The sequence below is a fragment of the Ambystoma mexicanum genome, chromosome 2q (genome assembly GCF_040938575.1).
Source record: "Ambystoma mexicanum isolate Mex_15411 chromosome 2q, UKY_AmexF1_1, whole genome shotgun sequence".
NCBI lineage: Eukaryota > Metazoa > Chordata > Amphibia > Caudata > Ambystomatidae > Ambystoma > Ambystoma mexicanum.
This window is the reverse complement of record NC_090924.1, coordinates 1468741848-1468763470: the sequence shown is the minus strand read 5'-3', so window position 1 is coordinate 1468763470 and position 21623 is coordinate 1468741848. Positions and strand designations below refer to the sequence as shown.

At 51.1% G+C, this 21623-nt stretch overlaps 1 protein-coding gene across 2 annotated transcripts in view; it reads left to right on the top strand.

Moving 5' to 3' along the window:
• Positions 1 to 4097: 4097 nt before the first annotated feature.
• LOC138570276 (protein eva-1 homolog C-like) overlaps positions 4098 to 21623 on the top strand; it is a 501916-nt gene continuing 484390 nt past the window's right edge. For both annotated transcript variants that reach the window (XM_069649046.1, XM_069649045.1), the window contains exon 1: positions 4098 to 4696. In XM_069649046.1, coding sequence (XP_069505147.1) covers positions 4588 to 4696 — 109 coding nt within the window. In that variant the 5' untranslated portion in view covers positions 4098 to 4587. The remainder of the gene's footprint in view (positions 4697 to 21623) is intronic.

Sequence of the window (21623 nt, the reverse complement as noted above, 5' to 3'; positions counted from 1 at the left end):
CGGACAGTGCATGCATTACCAAGCCACAGGCAGGCCAGTTCCGGACACTGCGTGCATTACCAAGCCACAGGTAGCCCAGTTATGGATGCTGAGTGCAGTACCAAGCCACAGGGAGCCCAGTTCAGGACGCTGCCTGCATTACCAAGCCACAGGCAGGCCCATTCTGGATGCTGCATTCATTACCAAGCCACAGGCAGCCCCGTTCTGGACGCTGCGTGCATTACCAAGCCACAGGCAGCCCAATTCCGAAGCTGCGTGCATTGCCAAGCCACAGGCAGCCCAGTTCAGGACGCTGTCTGCATTACCAAGTCACAGGCAGCCCAGCTCTGGACACTGCATGCATTACCAAGCCACAGGCAGCCCCGTTCTGGACGCTGCGTGCATTACCAAGCCACAGGCAGCCCAATTCCGAAGCTGCATGCATTGCCAAGCCACAGGCAGCCCAGTTCAGGACGCTGTCTGCATTACCAAGCCACAGGCAGCCCAGCTCCGGACACTGCGTGCATTACTAAGCCACAGGCAGCCCAGGTCTGGACGCTGCGTGCATTACCAAGCCACAGGCAGCCTAGTTCCGGACACTGTGTTCATTACCAAGCCACAGGCAGCCCAGTTCCGGACGCTGTGTGGATTACAATGCCACAGGCAGCCCAGTTCCAGACACTGCATGCATTACCAAGCCACAGGCAGCCCAGTTCCAGACACTGCATGCATTACTAAGCCACAGGCAGCCCAGTTCCGGATGCTGCATGCATTACCAAGCCACAGGCAGGCCAGTTCCGGACACTGTGTGCATTACCAAGCCACAGGCAGCCCAGTTCCGGATGCTGCGTGCATTACCAAGCCGCAGGCAGCCCAGTGCCGGACACTGCATGCATTACCAAGCCACAGGCAGCCCTGTTCCAGACGCTGCGTGCATTACAAAGCCACAGGCAGCCCATTTCCGGATGCTGCGTGCATTACTAAGCCACTGCCAGCCCAGTTCTGGACGATGCATGCATTACCAAGCCACAGGCAGCCCAGTTCCTGACGCTGCATGCATTACCAAGCCACAGGCAGCCCAGTTCCAGACGCTGCATGCATTACTAAGCCACAGGCAGCCCAGTTTCCGGATGCTGTGTGCATTACCAAGCCACAGGCAGCCCAGTTCCGGACACTGCATGCATTACCAAGCCACAGGCAGCCCTGTTCCGGACTCTGCCTGCATTACCAAGCCACAGGCAGCCCAGTTCCAGACACTGCATGCATTACCAAGCCACAGGCAGCCCTGTTCCGGACCCTGCCTGCATTACCAAGCCACAGGCAGCACCGTTCCGGATGCTGTGTGCATTACCAAGCCACAGGCAGCCCTGTTCCGGACACTGCATGCATTACCAAGCCACAGGCAGCACCGTTCCGGATGCTGTGTGCATTACTAAGCGTGGGAGTTTCTCAGAGGCTGGCCCTCTTTCTCCAGTCAGCCTCCCCCGAGGTCCCTGGACCTTTTCCCCAACAAATAGTGATACTTACTTGCGACTGAGACTTCCTCTGGAACATTTTGACATTCCACAGCTTGTGTCTCGCTTGTTTGACCCCCCAATCCGACCCCGAGACACCACTCACCAGATAGGGATGGGCTGCTAAAGCCTAAGACCGCTGTGAAATGACTGCATTCATTTCCCTGCGTCACGTGGCTCTTCTTTCATCCACTCTTACCTGAAAGAAATACTACAAAAGTATTTTACTTACCTTTTGAATTGCATACTGCCATTCTCAAAGTATTACAAAACGGTTTACTTGCTGTAATAATGTCATATGTGTAAAAGTTACTTATTGTACGTCTTAGTACTTACTACTGAACAATCACATGTCTTATCTTAGTGCATATACTCCATAAACCATTATTTGCATATATATTTTAGTGTGTCTGTGTTTCTTTGGCCTTTGTGTATGCTCTAATTAATTGTACCTCCCTACAGCCCTTTGTCCCTCTTAAAATAAGCCTGGCTCCTCAGCCACTGCTACCAACAAAACGTGTGTTGGAGCCCTGTGTCGAAGTGTGAGACTTATTTTGCAAAACTCCCTAACAGTGTTGTGTGGCTATTTGCCCACCCTTTAACTGCCAATGGCCATGCTAATCCCTATAGCCCTTCCCACTCAGTTCCTGCCCCACCTCGCCCAAAACACCTCCTCATAGGAACTCTTAGAGATCGCTTTAATCAAGCCTGAACGTGAAGTGGCTGCCAGGGTTTCTGAAAGCAGTCTTCTGAGAGTTAATGATATGATATGATAGGTTGCGAGGACCGGGAATCGAACCTGTGGTGCTCTGTGTCGCCTTGCTTCCAAGGCGAGCATGTTGCCCCTGAGCTATCCACCCAATAAAACGTCTTAACCAGGCCGGACTTCAGACACTTGATTTATAAGCACTGGGCATGTCCTTCACTGAGGACCTTTTATAAACAAGCATTGGCAAAGCCAACAGTTTTGGCTTGTTTATAGGTTGTAGGCATTTGCCAGGCACTGCTATTAGATGCACCTGCTACCATTAATGCCCAGTTAATACCACCACGGCAGTGCCAGGCAGCTGTCTTTCCCATGCCCACACAAAAGCCCAAACTGTTGGCATTGCCAATGCTTCTTTTAGTTCTAGGTCACACGTCTTCGCGATATTGCCATAGAAATTAGAACGATTGTTAGACCACATCTCTGGTTCAGTTCGAGCACGACTGTGCAACAGTGGTGCCGAGCAGTGCAACAGCTGTGCCGAGCAGTGCAACAGCGGTGCCGAGCAGTGCAGCAGCGGTGCCGAGCAGTGCAGAGCAGCGGTGCCGAGCAGTGCAGCAGCAGTGCCGAGCAGTGCAACAGCAGTGCCGAGCAGTGCAGAGCAGCAGCGCCGAGCAGTGCAGCAGCAGTGCCAAGCTGTGCAACAGCAGTGCCGAGCAGTGCAGAGCAGCAGCGCCGAGCAGTGCAGCAGCAGTGCCAAGCAGTGCAACACCAGTGCCGAGCAGTGCAACAGCAGTGCCGAGCAGTGCAACAGCTGTGCCGAGCGGTGCAACGGCAGTGCCGAGCAGCGCAGAGCAGCAGCACCGAGCAGTGCAGCAGCAGTGCCAAGCTGTGCAACAGCAGTGCCGAGCAGTGCAGAGCAGCAGCGCCGAGCAGTGCAGCAGCAGTGCCAAGCAGTGCAACACCAGTGCCGAGCAGTGCAACAGCAGTGCCGAGCAGTGCAACAGCTGTGCCGAGCAGTGCAACAGCTGTGCCGAGCGGTGCAACGGCAGTGCCGAGCAGTGCAGAGCAGTAGCGCCGAGCAGTGCAGCAGCAGTGCCAAGCTGTGCAACAGCAGTGCCGAGCAGTGCAGAGCAGCAGCGCCGAGCAGTGCAGCAGCAGTGCCAAGCAGTGCAACACCAGTGCCGAGCAGTGCAACAGCAGTGCCGAGCAGTGCAACAGCTGTGCTCAGTGGTGCAACAGCAGTGCCGAGCAGTGCAACAGCAGTGCCGAGCAGTGCTACAGCAATGCCGAGCAGTGCAACAGCTGTGCTCAGCGGTGCAACAGCGGTGCCGAGCAGTGCAACAGCAGTGCCGAGCAGTGCAACAGCGGTGCTCAGCGGTGCAACAGCGGTGCCGAGCGGTGCAACAGCGGTGCCGAGCGGTGCCCAGCGGTGCCGAGCGGTGCAACAGCGATGCCGAGCGGTGCAACAGCGGTGCCGAGCAGTGCATAATAAACTGTTAATTTGGGGCTAAACGGATCCATTTGATTTGAAATGAAAGTGAATCATAGAGAACATTGCTGGAATTCCAACTAGATGTGCAATATATAAGAAACACATTGGCCCAGCGCCTTGAAACACTTGTGCACCAGCGCGCTATAAATGCCATATCATTTCATATCATATCATATCACAGCCCTGTTCAGAGCAGACGCTCGTGCAGAGCAGGGGACGTGCCTCACTATAGGACTGGCAGAGCTGCCAGCTGTGCTGATGCCCGCCTGCTAGGGCACGGGCACTCGATGCAAGCGTTGGCAATGAAGCGTTCTGCTGCACTGATGGCAAGTCTTTCTTGCCTGGGCAGCAGAGATGCGCGCGCCCAGCTGCCACTCTGAGCCTCCAGAGGAGGGCAGACAGCACTCCATTGTTCTGCTCCCCCAAAGGCCCATTGTCCCTGGATGAATGGAGCCAGGGACCAAGTGTGGCAGCGCCGGAGCTTGTGCCCGGGCAAGGGGCTGTGCTGAGATCACCTGCATTGAAAGAGACAGGGCTGGAATCCCACCCACAGGCAGCAGGGTGGCAGGGCTGGAATGCCACCCACAGGCAGCAGGGTGGCAGGGCTGGAATCCCACCCACAGGCAGCAGGGTGGCAGGGCTGAGATTTCACTCAGAGCACGGCGACGGCGCTCAGCTCTCACCCAGAGCAGGAGGATGTGCTGAGATCCCATACAGGGCCTTGCATAGGAACTGCCTGCGCCTGATCACCATAGCCAGGGCACGGAGCAGCACCACAGATCCGCCCTCTGCAGGGCATTGCTGGGCACCTATCCTCTGCCAGAGGCTGGAGTCCCTGGCCAGCGCATAGGCCCAGTGCCCACGTGCTCGGGCGGAGATCAGACACTGTCGGCATGACTGGTGCACCCTGGCATAGACCGTGCTCACATGGCATGGGCCTGCTGGCCGTCGTGGGGGTCCTGTGCCTGCCCTCTGCGTCCAGCTCTGCTCCGGAATTCTCAGGTGAGTGCTGGTGCCCGCCACAGGAAGGGTTTATAGTCTGACACTGGAGGGCATTCCTGTAATCTGCGACAATGCCACTACAGCCGGTGGCAGCTGGGACGTGGAGGGGTGCAGGGGCGTTGCTAGGGGGGGGCTAAGGGGGCTATAGCCCCTGATCTTTTGGTTGTAGCCCCGGATAGAATCTCAGGATCTACAGCCAAAAGACTAGCTAGCCCCCAGTCCCAACAGTTCCCACAACAGCTTAGCCCCGGGTCTTTTCCAGACCTAGCAACTCCCCTGGAGGGGTGTAAGGGAGCAGAGAAGCAAGAGAGTCGGGTCTAACAACACGGGGTGGGAGGAATTGCCCTCAATGGATCTACCAGTAAACAGGGGAGGACCCAGGCAAGCACACCTGAATTAATCTAGCAAGATGTCGGGCACTGATTTCTTCTAGAAATGGTTTAAAATTTTGGATTGCAATCATGCATTTCGCTGCAAACATTGGTTAACAATGTAGAATGTACATTTGGTTCTGCAGGACACCCCATGGAACACTCCGATAGGATCAAAACAGTAACAGGAGCATTTCACAACACATGCAGAGGCTGGTTCTCCCCAAAGATAAACACAGTCAGCATTTCTCAACAGCATATGGCAGCATTGCCTTCGTTCAAATATATGCCAGCATTGCCCTCGTTCACGCTGGGTCTGCCAACATCTAATCATGAGACGTGCCCCCCTTTCATCCTTTGTGTGTGCTGGCCGGCATTGCTGGTCTCAGTAATGCATGCCATCATGGCCACTGCAAAGCGCATGCTTGTGCTGCTATTGCCGAAAGAAAACATAAGGCCTGTCTCAAAGATATATGCCAGTGCTGCCCACTTTTCATGCTGCTAGTGCTCAAATTAAATCCTGCCGCCTGTCTGGCTGTATGCCCTCCGTTCTTCATCGTGTAGCCCTCAGCGGTGCCCACAAAGAGTGCATTTGCTGCAGATGTTCATTCACGCACTAATGCACACACATTCCCGCAAACAGAAAAGCAGAGACATGTTTTAAACATACCTTTTCTTAACTTAAAAGCCATGAACGTATAAAACTAGCATTGGTAAAGCCAACCGTTTAGACTTTTGTGTAGGCATGGGAATGGCGATTGCTAGGCACTTCCGTGGTGGTATTAACTGGCAATTGCTAATAGCAGATGCAAAAGCGTGCCAGTGCCTGGGTATCTAATAGCAGTTACTTTCAAATGCCTAATATCGTTGGCTTTTTAAAGGAATGTTGTTAACAGGACTTCAGTGAAGGACACTGAGAGGCTTATAAATCGAGTGGCTGAAGGCAGACCTGGTGAGACATTTGTATTACATCAGTATCGGATTTAAAGCTGCAATTCATCTATAAACGCTCAGAACAATGCTTTGAAAAAAACACTGGCAGGTACTTTGAGTGCAAGGTTTGATTTGAAGGCTTGATACAGCTAGCTCAAAGGAGGAGGCGTTTTGGGCGGGAAGGGGCAGGAAGTGTGTGGTGATATTAGTGTAGGCATGGGCAGTCAAGAACCAAACAGCACCTACAAGCTGCGCCTCCCTCCTAATGGCCCAAACTAAAAAGGACAGGAAGGAATATCCGAAGCTAAAGAATTCCATAATTTAGGAGCTAAGGGCTGGAAAGAACGCACATGGGGAGGTGCACGGGGGTCGTGGAACAGAGAAAAGAACCCTAGAGAACAGCAGTCATTAAGACGCGACAAGACAACGGATTGCAATGAAACCTATGCCCAGGCAACAGTTAGCAAATGGCGGATATTCCTGACATTGAAAAGATGAAAAGGACAACGTACGCCTCCAGCAGAGATTGATGTGAAAAGGATGAGTTAAGAACGAATCAGAGATTAGGCACGCGATGGCCAATCCGAAGCTGGAGTGGAGGGAGCAGAGTAACAGGATGGGAAGGGCTTGAGGAAGAGGCGGGGCACATTTAGAGAGAGGAACCGAGGGGGTGCAGGGGGTGGGAGCTTCCATGATCTACGAGCAGAAAGACTGGCAGAACTTTGCTGATGGGCAGAGTCCCCCAATAGGGGAGAGAAATAAAGACGTGTGCACTGTGGGCACACAATTGCACCTGAACCCCAGGACCTGAACCCCAAGAGGCCGGCGGTGAAGAGTAGCGTGTAAAGAAGAGCCGGCCTAGAAAGGAACCCTGGGGGCAGCAAATGAAGGCCCGAAAGACTAAAGAGTGACCTCAAAGAACCCCAAGGATGAAAGCCCAGGAGGCAGTGTGTGAGGGTTAACCCGTAGGGAGCGAAAAATCAATGCTATTAGGCCAAGAAAAAATATCGATGTATAAAGACCACTCGGAGAGCTCCGAGCGGTCTTCCTAAATCAAACTGTCCTGTCTCTGTCGCACAGGAGCGAGCTCCGAGCGGTCTTCCTAAATCAAACTGTCCTGCCCCTGTCGCACACGAGCGAGCTCCGAGCGGTCTAACTAAATCAAACTGTCCTGCCCCTGTCACACACGAGTGAGCTCCGAGCGGTCTTCCTAAACCAAACTGTCCTGTCTCTGTCGCACACGAGCGAGCTCCGAGCGGTCTTCCTAAATCAAACTGTCCTGCCCCTGTCGCACACGAGCGAGCTCCGAGCGGTCTTCCTAAATCAAACTGTCCTGCCCCTGTCGCACACGAGCGAGCTCCGAGCGGTCTTCCTAAACCAAACTGTCCTGTCTCTGTCGCACACGAGCGAGCTCCGAGCGGTCTTCCTAAACCAAACTGTCCTGTCTCTGTCGCACACGAGCGAGCTCCGAGCGGTCTTCCTAAATCAAACTGTCCTGCCCCTGTCGCACACGAGCGAGCTCCGAGCGGTCTTCCTAAATCAAACTGTCCTGCCCCTGTCGCACACGAGCGAGCTCCGAGCGGTCTTCCTAAATCAAACTGTCCTGCCCCTGTCGCACACGAGCGAGCTCCGAGCGGTCTTCGTAAATCAAACTGTCCTGCCCCTGTCGCACACGAGTGAGCTCCGAGCGGTCTAACTAAATCAAACTGTCCTGCCCCTGTCACACACGAGTGAGCTCCGAGCGGTCTAACTAAATCAAACTGTCCTGCCCCTGTCGCACACGAGCGAGCTCCGAGTGGTCTAACTAAATCAAACTGTCCTGTCTCTGTCGCACACGAGCGAGCTCCGAGCGGTCTTCCTAAATCAAACTGTCCTGTCCCTGTCGCACACGAGCGAGCTCCGAGCGGTCTTCCTAAATCAAACTGTCCTGCCCCTGTCGCACACGAGCGAGCTCCGAGCGGTCTTCCTAAATCAAACTGTCCTGCCCCTGTCGCACACGAGCGAGCTCCGAGCGGTCTTCCTAAATCAAACTGTCCTGCCCCTGTCGCACACGAGCGAGCTCCGAGCGGTCTTCCTAAATCAAACTGTCCTGCCCCTGTCACACATGAGCGAGCTCCGAGCGGTCTAACTAAATCAAACTGTCCTGCCCCTGTCGCACACGAGCGAGCTCCGAGCGGTCTAACTAAATCAAACTGTCCTGTCTCTGTCGCACATGAGTGAGCTCCGAGCGGTCTAACTAAATCAAACTGTCCTGCCCCTGTCACACACGAGTGAGCTCTGAGCGGTCTAACTAAATCAAACTGTCCTGCCCCTGTCGCACAAGAGCGAGCTCCGAGCGGTCTTCCTAAATTAAACTGTCCTGCCCCTGTCGCACACGAGTGAGCTCCGAGCGGTCTTCCTAAATCAAACTGTCCTGTCCCTGTCGCACACGAGCGAGCTCCGAGCGGTCTTCCTAAATCAAACTGTCCTGCCCCTGTCACACACGAGCGAGCTCTGAGCGGTCTAACTAAATCAAACTGTCCTGCCCCTGTCACACACGAGCGAGCTCCGAGCGGTCTTCCTAAATCAAACTGTCCTGCCCCTGTCACACACGAGCGAGCTCCGAGCGGTCTAACTAAATCAAACTGTCCTGCCCCTGTCGCACACGAGCGAGCTCCGAGCGGTCTAACTAAATCAAACTGTCCTGCCCCTGTCACACACGAGCGAGCTCCGAGCGGTCTTCCTAAATCAAACTGTCCTGCCCCTGTCACACACGAGTGAGCTCCGAGCGGTCTTCCTAAATCAAACTGTCCTGCCCCTGTCACACATGAGCGAGCTCCGAGCGGTCTTCCTAAATCAAACTGTCCTGCCCCTGTCACACATGAGCGAGCTCTGAACGGTCTAACTAAATCAAACTGTCCTGCCCCTGTCACACAAGAGTGATCTCCATGTGGTCTCCCTAAATCAAACTGTCCTGCCCCTGTCGCACACGAATGATCTCTGAGCAGTCTAACTAAATAAAACTGTCCCGCCCCTGTCACACACCAGCGAACTCCACATGGTCTTCCAAAATCAAATTGTCTTGCCCCTGTCACACAAGAGTGAGCTCCATGTGGTCTCCCTAAATCAAACTGTCCTGCCCCTGTCACACATGAGCGAGCTCCGAACGGTCTTCCTAAATCAAACTGTCCTGCCCCTGTCACACATGAGCGAGCTCCGAGCGGTCTTCCTAAATCAATCTGTCAGGCCCCTGTCGCACACAAGCGCGCGCAGGTGGTGACAAGCGTGACCAGGCGAGGGATGTCACTGTAGTGAGGTGTCATTCTTTATGTGTGTCTGAGCAGAGGTGTCTTTAAGGGAGGGCAAAAGGTGCACATGACCCGGGACACCACCCTGGGGGGGGGGGGGAGAGGAGTTCCCCATCTGGCTGCCTGTTTGAAAGCAGTCAGTGCCCATTTTTTTCACAAAACTAAAATAACCCAAAACAGGATGTTTTGTTTTGCACTGCTGCGTTGCCAAACCTGCTGCCATGTTCTTTTCCCAACTCAGCCTTTCCTATGGATGAGGTTGCAAAGCGTGCATATACATTTACATTTGTGATAGTAACACTTACTTTGTGCTACACAGCAACGCAACTGTGATGTGTGTACTTTCCAAGTCAGTTCTTAAGATAATAGGGTATTCTTTTAGTTCATGAATTTGAAACGTTCACAAATAATTGCTCCTTTCTCTACTGTAAGAATAGGCAAACTATGGGGTCAAGTGCATACATTTCAGATTCGACTCACATCTCAGCTGCAGCTCTTAACCGACAGGCAACTCAATCTTGTGTTCCCTAACTCGTCAACATTGCCAGAATGTAAGCTTTTGAAAATTGTCAGCCCAAAGAGTCATTTAAACCTGAAGGTATGCTCTTCAAAAAAGTCTCACTCATGGATTTAGTGTCCCATCTCCTGAACTATGGACCTCTCACCTCACTGCCACTCTCCCACCTTACTCTTCCACTTCCATCAATGGCGGCACCAAGTGGGAAGCCCTCCTTGCAGGCTTCTTCTCACCGCGCTGCCTGCATCAATGTCTACTTCACAGGCACAGTCCTGGTTCAAGGCCCTTAAGCCAACCTCCTCCCCTTTGACCGGATCCTGCCTTCTCTCACCAATTTCCTTCCTTCTCCTCCCTCTCCCCTTTCTTGCCCCTCTGCTCCTCCACTTCTGATTGAAGCCCCACACCCCAACACTCCACCTCAAAAAACCTTCAAAGGGAGTGATCGTCTCCACCCAGTGACCCTCAACTCGCGCTCAGCCATCAAACACTCTGCTGACATTTGCCGCCTTCTTGAAGACACTGATCTGGAAGTCCTTTCAGGATGGCAACCTTCTCCATATTGCCACTCTTAACTCTCGCTCAGCTGTCAAACACTCCTCCAACATCTGCTGCCTTCTGGAGGAACTTGACCTTGATGTCCTCGCTCTCACCGAGACATGGTTCACAGCCAGCTCTGTCACAAGTTTTGACACGCTCCTCACAAATGGCTACAAGATCCTCTCCACGCCCAGGCCCAACCGCTCCAGAGGGGGTATAGCTCTGATCTTCCCCAAGTGGATTCCTGCCTTCACCATTCCTACGCAGGCCTACCCCTCTTTCAAATGCCTCGTCTGCAAGCTCTCTATCCTAGCCATTCCCTTACTGTGGCTACTATCTATCGGCCACCTGGTCAGATCTCCTCCGTCCTCTCTGAGTGGGCAGACCTCTCCTCTTCACTCCTGGCCTCGACCACTCAACCCCTCCTTCTTGGAGACTTCAACATCCACCTGTCTTCCTACTGTCCACCCTCTGGACTCTTTCACAACCTTTGCGACTCTCTCTCACTCTCTATCCTCCCCTCTGGCCTGACTCACACTGCAGGGCACACTTCGGATGTTCTGATTTCCTCAGACCTCCCCCTGTCTATCCCCCTCACCACTCCTCTCTCCTGGAGTGATCACTTTCTCCTTTCCTCCCATCGCTCCCTCTCTACCCCTCAGGCTAAGCCACCTCCATCACTGCCACCCACCTTCTCGGTCATCCGACCCATGAAGCGCATGTCAGTTGAGGCTTTCGCTGCCACCTTCTCGCCCCCCCCCCTTCGGCTGACTCCCACCCTGACACAGCCCTTTCCATGCTCCACTCTGCTATATCTGATACTCTTGATATCCTTGCCCCTGTCATGAGAATCCGCTTGAAGCCCAAAGCCAAGTGCAACTCCTGGTACGACACAGACCTCGTCACCCTTAAAGGCAAGTGCAGATGGCCGAGAGGAAATGGCGTGCTTCATGTTCATCCTCTGACAAACTGGCCTGCCTCCTGCTCCAAAGGCAATACTGCCTCTCTATCCTCACAAAGAAGAGAGCTCTTATTCAAATCCGTGTCTCTGCAGCATCAAACAACTTGGCTGCACTCTTTAAAATCTGCAAGGAACTGCCCAATCCTGCTGCAGTCTCTACCTCTCCTGTCCCCTCCCAGGCCCTCTGCATGGCACTGGTATCTCACTTCATCTCTAAAACCCAGAACATCCTGTCCTGCCTCTCCACCTCTGTCCTCCCTCCCTCTACTCCCTGCTCCTCCTCTGTCCCTTCTGCAGCAACCTCTCCTCCCTCCTTCTCTGCCTTTCCCCTGTTCTCTGCAGATGAGGTTTCTAGACAAGTCCGATATATGAAACTCTTGTCAAAACAGGTTCACCCCTGTTCCTCCAAAACCATCAAGGACCACATTGACTCCCTGGCCTCTGCCTTGGCTGACTTCTGCAACCACTCCTTCGCCACTAGAGTCTTCCCATCCCCCTGAAGCACTCCCTTGTCCACCCTCTTCTTAAGAAAGCCTCTCTGTATACCTCCTGCCCGGCTAACTATCGCCCAATATCCATCACTCCCTTCCTCGGCAAACTCCTAGAAAAACTGGCCATCTCCCAGCTTAATCTCCTCACTGAATCTGTTGGTTGTCTTCATGACTATCGATCTGGCTTCAGAGCTGCCAGAAGCACGGAAACTGCTCCCCTGAACATCCGTGAAGACCTGTTCTCCAACCTTGATTCTAACACCCCCTGTGTCCTCATCCTGCTTGATCTCTCTTCTGCCTTTGACATGGACAACCATGCCATCCTGCTCAAATGTCTCCGTGATAACCTGGGTATCACCGGTCAGGCCCTGGCGTGGTTGACCTCTTTCCTCTCTGACCGACCGTCCCAGGTCTAACTTGAGTCCTTCCTCTCTACTATCTTTTACTCTACCTGTGGTGTCACCCAGGGGTCTAACCTCTCTCCCTGGCTTTTCAATCTAAACCTGGCACTTCTTGCCCACACCATTGCCACTCTCGGCCCCAATTTCAGTGCTATGCTGATGACACTCAGCTCATTTTCAGGCTACCTTCGGCCAACTCTTCCCCGTCTCTCATCATTGACTGTTTGTCTACTATCCAGGAGTGGTGTGCTGACAAAGTGACCTCTGCCTTAATGCCAGTAAGATTGAGATGCTCCTCATTGGTACGCCTGCTCCCTCCTTTCCTGTCACTCTCTGGCTGGCCTCCCTTGGCCCTCCTCCTGTTCCTACCTGCGAGGCTAAATGTTAAGAAAGGAAGAAGGTCTTGACTATGGCAAGGGGAAAAGTGCACAGAATTGCACAGGGAACAACTTTGGATCTAACAACGTGCATAAAATACCCAAGGCTTGTGTATGTATAAACCCAGGAGTGCAAATAAAGTATTTACCAATATACGAAAAAGGAATGTAGGGTAAGCACTTAAGACCTCCTTATAACTGAAAGGAAAGTCAGAAAACTCTTTACCCACTATGCTCTTACAGATACTGACGGCGCTAAACCCACGTAGCGGGCAAGCAAGTACAGATTCTATGAACTGGCACTCTGTAAAATACTGAATAAGTAACATTCAAACAGTACTCACGAGGACCGGAAAGACCACTAGAATGTCAGTAATTTCACGAACCCTGTAGATCAAACAGGAACCCAGAAGGCTGTAAAAGCAAAGTGTTAAAGATAACAAAATACATTAACCCTAGTCAGGGGCAAGTATGAATTGATATTAACTTGTGAGGAAAACAAAAGGCGATACACACTGGAACATGTTACAACAACACCCACACCTAATATGCGATGGAAAGTAAATGCTGAAGTGCAATGGAAAATATGGAATGGAATCTGAATAAAGTAGGATCAGGAGCAGGGGAAACGCTATTACAAAGAAAACCTTTCCCACCCAACCAAGGGAAAAAGGCAGTAAACTAATACTACAAAAGTAAGGTTAATGCATCAAGTCTTTCAGTAACCAGAACAGCATAAAGAGACAGAATGCTCCGGCAACCTGGGCTGCATCAAATAGTAAAGCACAGAGAAAGGCTGTCTGCAGACAGAGGAAGATAGAAAGGGAAATGCAGAAAGCATAAATCAATTAAGCACATTAATCCGAAATCCAGGACAGAGGAACAAGATACTGGAGCTAAGAACTGGGCACAAAAGCTAGGAACTGGAACTAGGTACAAGGCACAGAAACCAGGAACAAGGAACAGGATACTAGTCACAACAGGAACACTGCTACAATGACCAGCGCCGGACTGAAGCAAACTGAGGCTTTTTAAAGCTGCTAAACGAGCACACCCCTCAGGCGTGCCGCCTGCTGCACCTGCAGCCACAGGTGTTGCCTATCCTCCACCCAGCCTTGTCCTGCAAGGGAGGAGATGAAGCAGTGAGCCAGGCATTCTGGGAAGCAGGAGGTGAAGCAGTGAGCCAAGGCATTCTGGGAAGCATAGTCATTTGATTTAAGTAGCATGCTGGCTGTCAAAAACCTGGAATGGATCCGGAAGGGAAGAAACTTGGAAAATAAGTTTGTAACGGTCCCAATTCATCAGAACACTGTAGCATAAGGTTCGAAGGAAATGTCCAGTAGGGAATAAACCCCAAAACATGCCCCCAAGTGGCGGGAACGGGAACGAAGGGAGCGAGAACGGGAGCGAAGGGAGCGTGCCGTGACACTAAAAACCTCAGGGTTATCTTCGACTCCACACTCTCCTTCTCCCCTCACATCTCAGACATCTCTAAACTGTCACACTACCAGCTGCACCTCCTCAGAGGTATTCTACCTTTCCTCTCCTTCCCCCAGAAGCTCACTGTCTCCAGAGCTCTGCTTCTCCCTAGGCTGGACTACTGCAACAGTTATTTTCTAAATCTGCCTGCCTCTACTCTCTGCCCTCTGAAAATCATTCAGATCAAGACTGCAAGACTTATCCTTGGCCTCAAGCCCAGGGATCGTATCTCTCCAGGACTGAAATCTCTGCCCTGGCTCCCAGCGGCTGCGAGGAATAAGTTCAAAACCCTATGCATTGTCCACAAGGCCTTCTGGGGCCTGGGACCCCAATACCTTCAACTCTCTCATCCTAAATATCTTCCCTCTTGAGCTCTTCGCTCATCCGCCTCCAACTCCCTTAGGGTCAGTTGCTTCTCCAAGCAACGAGTTGGTGGTAGATCTCTTTCTTCGGCTGGGGCCTCCCTGTGGAACAGCCTCCCTGTCTCCCTGAAACTTGAGGAGAACCATCTCCGATTCCGGAAGCATCTCAAAACCTTTCTCTTTGCTTCTGCCTTTTCTCCTCCTCTCCCCTGCTGACCTTCTGTCTGAAACTGAATCTGCGCTGATTACCTGGGCACCCTTTGATCATGGGCCCAGCCCCCCCCCCAGTCACTCCCACCGGCACTGCCTGCCTGGCAACTCATGAACTTGGGGACTGTTTCTGCATCCCTACAGTCCCACTACCAGCACTTGACTCCTGTTGTCTGCACACACATGGCACTTGCCACCTGCTGGACGTTACTTACTTATGTTATTATTCTATGCACATGTACTGCACTGTCCCTGCATTTTCCCCTTTCCCCATCCCTTGCACTTGCACAATCTGATTGACACCTGGCCTAGTAGGATCGTTGTCTGTTCTCCCTTTGTTCACCCTCCCTTGCTTTGTCACGCCTTGAAACACTTGTGTATAGGCGCGTTATAAATGCCATATCATATCATATCATATCATATCATACTTGCACTCAAAGAAACTTGGTTCAATGCCAGCTCAGTTACCTCCTTTGATTCACTCCTAACTGACGGCTTTAAGATCACCTCAAAGCTTGACCCCAACCGGCTGGCGGAGGAGTTGCCCTAATCTTCCCAGAGTGGATTCCTTCTTCCATCCTACCCACTCAGCCTTATTCATCCTTTTAGAGTCTACTATGCAAATTGGTCATCTCTCCTTCCTCCACCTTGACCATTGCTACCATCTTCTGGCCCCCTGCCACTTCTTCTCTCTTGCTCTCTGAGTGGGCGGACTTCTGTTCTCCCTACTCTCTACCACCTCCAACCTGCTACTACTAGGTGACTTCAACTTCCACCTAGACTCCCCTTGTACAGCAACCATCCTCTTCACTGACCTCTGTTCCTCCCTATCCCTCTCCTTTCTTCCCTCTGGCCCTACCCATTCTGCTGGACACACGCTAGACACCATCATCATATACTCCAACCTCACTCGCTCTACTTCCGTGGTCACCCCTCTCTCCTGGTATGACCACTCTCTCCTCACCTCTCACCTGGGTCCCTATGGCCCTTTGACAACTTCTCATAAAACTCTTCCAACCTCGTTCAGGAACAATCGTCCAATGAAACGAGTGTCAGCTGCTGCCTTGTCCTCCTCCTTCATTCCACCACGCCCACCCAAAACAGACTCTAACACTGATTCTGCCCTCAGCAAGGTATATCTATCCATTACCAACACACTTGATATTCTTGCCCCAGTCATGAGGACCCGCAGGAAACCGGTCTCTAAGCGTAATACATGGTACGACTCCGATCTTGCAGACCAAAAACGTAAGTGCAGGGCTGCAGAAAGGAAGTGGCAAACCTTAGGTGCACCCTCTGACAAACTGGCCTGCGGCCTGACCCAAAGACACTACAGACTCTCCATCCGTGCCAGGAAAAGAGCCCACATTCAGGCATGAGTGTCCTATGCCCCCAACAACACTCTTCAAAGTCTGCAGGGAACTTGCCAACCGGTCCGAAGTATCTTCTGCCCCTACTCCTTCCCAGGCCTCTCACTTCATTTCCAAAACCCAAGACATACTGAATCAACCCTCCCATCTCTCTCCCCCTACCACCTATCGTCCTCCTTCCTCCTTCTCCTCCTTCGCTGCTGTTTCTCCTGAAGAAGTCACCAGAGTTGTCAAATCCGTAAATGTCTCTTCCAAACAAGTCGCCCCTTTCTCTTCCAGAACCATCAAGGACAACATCTCCTCTCTCACCCCTGTTCTTACTGATCTTTGCAATCACGCCTTTGCCATTGGCTCTTTTTTAATCTCCCTCAAGCACTCCCTTGTGCACCCCTTCTTAAAAAACACTCTGCAGACCCTTCCTGCCCAGCCAACTACTGACCCATTTCCATCACCCCCTTCCTGGGGAAATTGCTCGAGAAGTTGGCCCTCCCTCTACTCAAATCTCATACCAAACTTGTTGGCGGACTACACAACCACCAGTCTGCATTCCGAGCATCCTGAGGTTATGGAAACTGCTCTTCTGAACACCTGTGAAGAACCCTTGACTCCAACTCCCCTGCTGTCCTCATCCTCCTTGATCTCTCTTTGGCATTCAACAGAGTGAATAACTCCATCCTCATAACAAGGCTCCATGATACCCTTGACATCTCGGACCGGGACTGGTCGGGCTCACCTCCTTCCTTACGGATCGTTCCTCCAACACCATTCTGGGCCCTTTCTCCTCCCCTACTTCCTTCCCCACCTGTGGCGTCCCCCAGGGCACTATTCTCCTGCCCTAGCTCTTTAACATATACCTTTCTCTGCTGGCACGTCTCATTTCCTCGTTCTCCCCCATCTTCCAGTGCTACGCTGACAACACACAACTCTTCTTCAAACTTCCCACTGATACCCTTGCACCTTCCCTCGTCCCTGTCTGCCTCTCTGCCATCCAGGCCTGGTGCACTGCTAATGACCTCTGCCTCAATACTAGCAAAACAGCGATTCTCCCTATTGTGTCCTATTTCTTACCCTCACTCTGGGCTCCCCCTTCCCCCTCCTCTGTAGCCAGGAATCTCAGAGTCATCTTCGATCCCTCCCGCTCCTTCATCCCTCATCTTCAGGACATTGTCAAAAAGTCCTACTTTCAGCTCTTCCTTCTCAAAGGAACTCTGTCCTTCCTCACCTTCCTCAGAGACTTAATGTTACCCGTGCTCTGGTTCTCTCCAGGCTAGACTATTGCAATAGCCGCCTCCTTAATCTTCCTGCATCCACACTGCAACCCCTCCAGCTAACCCAGAATATGGCAGCGAGAGCCCAGGGACTGCATGTCTCCTGCCCTACAAATCCTTCACTGGCTCCTGGTCTCAGCACGGATTAAATTCAAATCTCTCTGTATCTTCCACAAGGCTATCTGGGGCCGGGGACCTCTCTAACCTCAACGCTTCCTGACTAAATATTCCCCTTCTAGACTCCTGTGTTCCTCTGGCACCAACTCCTTGGGTGTGAAGCGGTTTGTGAAACAGGGATCTGGTGGTCAATCATTCTCCAAAGCGGGCTCCCTCCTTTGGAACACCCTCTCCCTCTGGGTCTTGAGCAGGACCTCCGTAAGTACTGGAAAAGCCTCAAGACCTTTCTCATTACCTCTTCCTTCTACTCCTCTCTTCCCTTCTAATCATACAGTACCGTGACTGATGTGCAGGGCCTTTATGTATCCTTGGGGCCCTGACCTCCCACATCGCTCATCCCAGCCGCTGTCTATTTACTGCACTTACTTGGATCACCCTCCCCACGGGAGGTTGCACTTAGGTTCTTCTCTTCTTAGCACTTCACCCTGAGCACTTCACCCCGAGCAGCACAGCACCTATCTCTTACCCCCTCCCCTCTGCACTTGCACACTCTGAACGCTCACAAGGCATAGTAGGTTTGTCTCCCCTTCCTGTTATTCTCATTATTTGTTTGTAATATTAATTCAATTAGTTATCTTTGTTGGAATTCATTGTCTACCTTCCCCTGACCCCACCCTGTTGCCCTGTGGGTGCTTTGAAACAGTTTTGCTAATTGTATAAGCGCCTAACAAATTCCCAATAAATAAATAAATAGAAAAAATGTCTGGGGCAAACAAACAAGTATTTTGGAAAAGGCTACTTATTCTTTCTAAAGGTTTTCAAAAGTGACACTTGCGGCTCTTATGGTGTTTCCTTGGTAACACAAATAAATAAAAATAGCATAGCAATGATGTGTGGAAAAGAGTATCATCTGAAAATAGCAAGTCTTGGAAAGGAAATCTACAGCTGGAAAGGCCATCTCATAACCTCAAAGCCCTAAAGCGTGGCTGTGGCTGAGATCCTCGGGATGGAGAGAGCCTCAGCCTGAATGAACGGTGCATTCCTGAAACTTGTCAAACATGCATTGTCAATGCCAACAGCTTTGCCTTTTGTGTAGGCATGGCAAAGGCATTTTCCATCCACTGCCGGTGTAGTATTAAATGTCCATAGATGGTAGCTGCTACACAGTGATGCAAATACATGTCCAAATAATATCAGTGTCTCACTGTTATGCTGGGACCATGCTCTAGAGCAGGGGTCTCCAACCTTTATGTTAGCTAGAGCTACTTGTAGTGGAGGCCAACAGTGGAGAGCTACTAGCGGGCGATAACGGGGTGGGGATATTTATAAACCTCTGAATTTTTAACAATATTTCTTTGCCCAATTATTTCCTCTCTATAAACAGATGGAATAACATATGCCTTCACGATTATATTTAGAACTTCAAAAACCTCTTTGTTGACTTATTATTTATTAGTAGCTGTCTCAAAAAGACAGATATTTGTTGGACTACCACACAAATATCCTGTAATTATTGTGCCCTTCCTTTGCGTTTTATGAAGGCTTTCTACATGCTAGGCACACTATTGTTTTCCAAATGTGCATTTCACACTTTCATTAAAAAAACAAAAGTAATTTCCAAATTGAAAAATGCCGCTTGCATTCTCTAGTTTTCGTTTAAATGTTTTTTTTTGTGAGACACCACACATACTCTGTTATTTGTGTGCCCCTCTGTGTTTTAGCACAGGTTATATTTATAAAGATGTTATATGCTTGTCAAACTGGTTAATCACAAATAAATGCTTCTGTTGTGCTGACAGCAGTTTTTAGGAAATTAAACTTTGGGTTCATGGATGCCAACTTTTGATTTTCATTACAGGGGCAGAAATATCCCCACCTCCGTCCTGAATATGAACAAGCAACCAGCCCAACCCATACCCTGGACAAACACATTTATAGCACTTTTTATATGATTCCAGTGCTATGCAGATGAAACTCAGCTCATTTTCAGGCTATCCTCGGCCACCTCTTCTCCCTCCCTCATCTCTGACTGCCTGTTCGCCACCCAGGAGTGGTGTGCCGCCAATGATCTCTGCCTTAATGCCAGTAAGACCGAGATTCTCCTCATTGGCACACCTTCTCCCTCCTTCCCTGCAGCTCTCTGGCCGGCCACCCTTCTCCCTCCTCCTGCTCCCACCTGTGTGGCTAAAAACCTTGGGGACCTCTTCGACTCCACACTCTCCTTCTCTCCTCACATCTCTGACATCTCTAAGATGTCACACTACCAGCTGCACCTCCTCAGAGGTATTCTTCCTTTCCTCTCCTTCCCCCAGGTGCTCAATGTCTCCAGAGCCCTGGTTCTCTCTAGGCTGGACTATTGCAACAGCCTCTTTCTAAATCTGCCTGCTTCTACTCTCCGCCCTCTGCAACTCATCCAGAACAGGACTGCGAGACTTGTCCTTGGCCTCAAGCCCAGGGATCGTATCTCTCAGGACTGAAATCTCTGCACTGGCTCCCAGTGGCTGCGAGGATTAGGTTCAAAACCCTCTGTATGGTTCACAAGGCCTTCTAGGTCCTGGGGCTGCAATACCTTCAACTCTCTCTACCGAAATATCTTCTTTCTCGAACTCTTCGCTCATCAGCCTCCAACTCACTCAGGGTCAGTCGCTTGTCCAAGCAACGAGTTGGTGATAGATCTCTTTCCTTGGCTGGGGCCTCCCTCTGGAACAGCCTCCCTGCCTCCCTGAAACTTAAGAAGAATCATCTCTGCTTCCAGAAGCACCTCAAAACCTTTCTCTTTGCTTCTGCCTTTTCTCCTCCTCTCCCCTGCTGACTTCCTGGCTGACACTGAAACTGCACTGGTCACCTCCACTGGTCACCTGGCAACCCCCCCTGCTCTGAAGCCCAGCCCCCCCCAGTCACACACCTGCACTGCCTTCCTGGCAACCCCTACGCACTTAGGGATTGTTCTGTACCCCTACAGTTCCACCACTAGCACTTGACACCTGATGTCTGCACTACCCTTCCACCAGCTGGCCACGGACGCTACTGATTGTTATTTATTATCCCATGTACTGCACTGTCCCCTTCCCCTCATCCCACACTTTCCTCCTTCCGCCTTCCCATGCCCTTGCACGATCTGAATGACACCTGGCATAGTAGGATCATTGTCTGTCTTCTCTCTGTTCCCCCTCCCATGCCTCGTCGCGCCTGAAACACTTATGATATGATTTGATACGGCATTTAGTTTTGATTATATAACATCTCAGCATCGGTCTGTCAACTTGTTGAGCTATCCTGGTAGGCTTCTAATGTACAGCGTGTCTATGGATAGCTTAATGTACTAAAAGTGGGTGTACCTGTGTCATGCAAGTGATTTAAAGTGGAAATGTACAATGTGGAGTTTGGAAAGAAGCCACATGAAAGAAATTGCACCACCCTTAAAATAGTATGTTCAACAGTTCCAGGCGAGCAGCAGTGCTACTGTGATATTTTCATTACGTGGTCACAATGATCCTGATCCTGCCCCAACCTCTCTGACATCTCTGGCAAACAAGAGCAGCTTGCTTAAGAAGGACAATGTTGGGGGGCGCACAAGGCCAACTCTGGTACTACAGGCGGCCTGCAGAAGCAGGATGTGATACTGAAATCTGTCAGGGAATATGCAAGCTGCTCCATGTGGCACAGCAGCCAAGCTCCCCACCAGCAATTGGAACGATCCTGATCAAGGAAAATAACTGCGAAAACAGCATTGAGTAATTTCACTTAAAAAATTGTTTCTTTTTCAGTATTTCCAGCGCGGACCGTTTGGCGACCTCTGCTCTAGAGTGTGGTGCTAACCACACATTGCTGTGCCCTGTGTCTCCCTGTTAGGCAGAAACCTGTGCAGTACCCTTAGGGACCACTGCAAAAAGTTTAAGTCTACAGGAGTAAGCAGTAAACCCAATTGGTAGCAGTCCGCACCACCCAGATTTACCTGGTAGCTGTGGCTGAGCAGTCAGACTTCTCTCAAGAAGAATTAGGCAGTATATAGAGTATACACAATAGGGCTAAAAATACAGTAGAACAAGCAAACACTGACCAGAGCTCTGGTATAAAAGTATATAATTATTTATTTAAAAACACACTTATGAAAATACACTGGCACTAATATATCAAGCAAGTTCAAACACAGTCACTATAAGTATATATGCCTCCCTAGTTAATTATTCGACAAGTGTAGGTTAAGACACCACTTATTTAGCAAAACAGAGGTGAGCGCCTAACC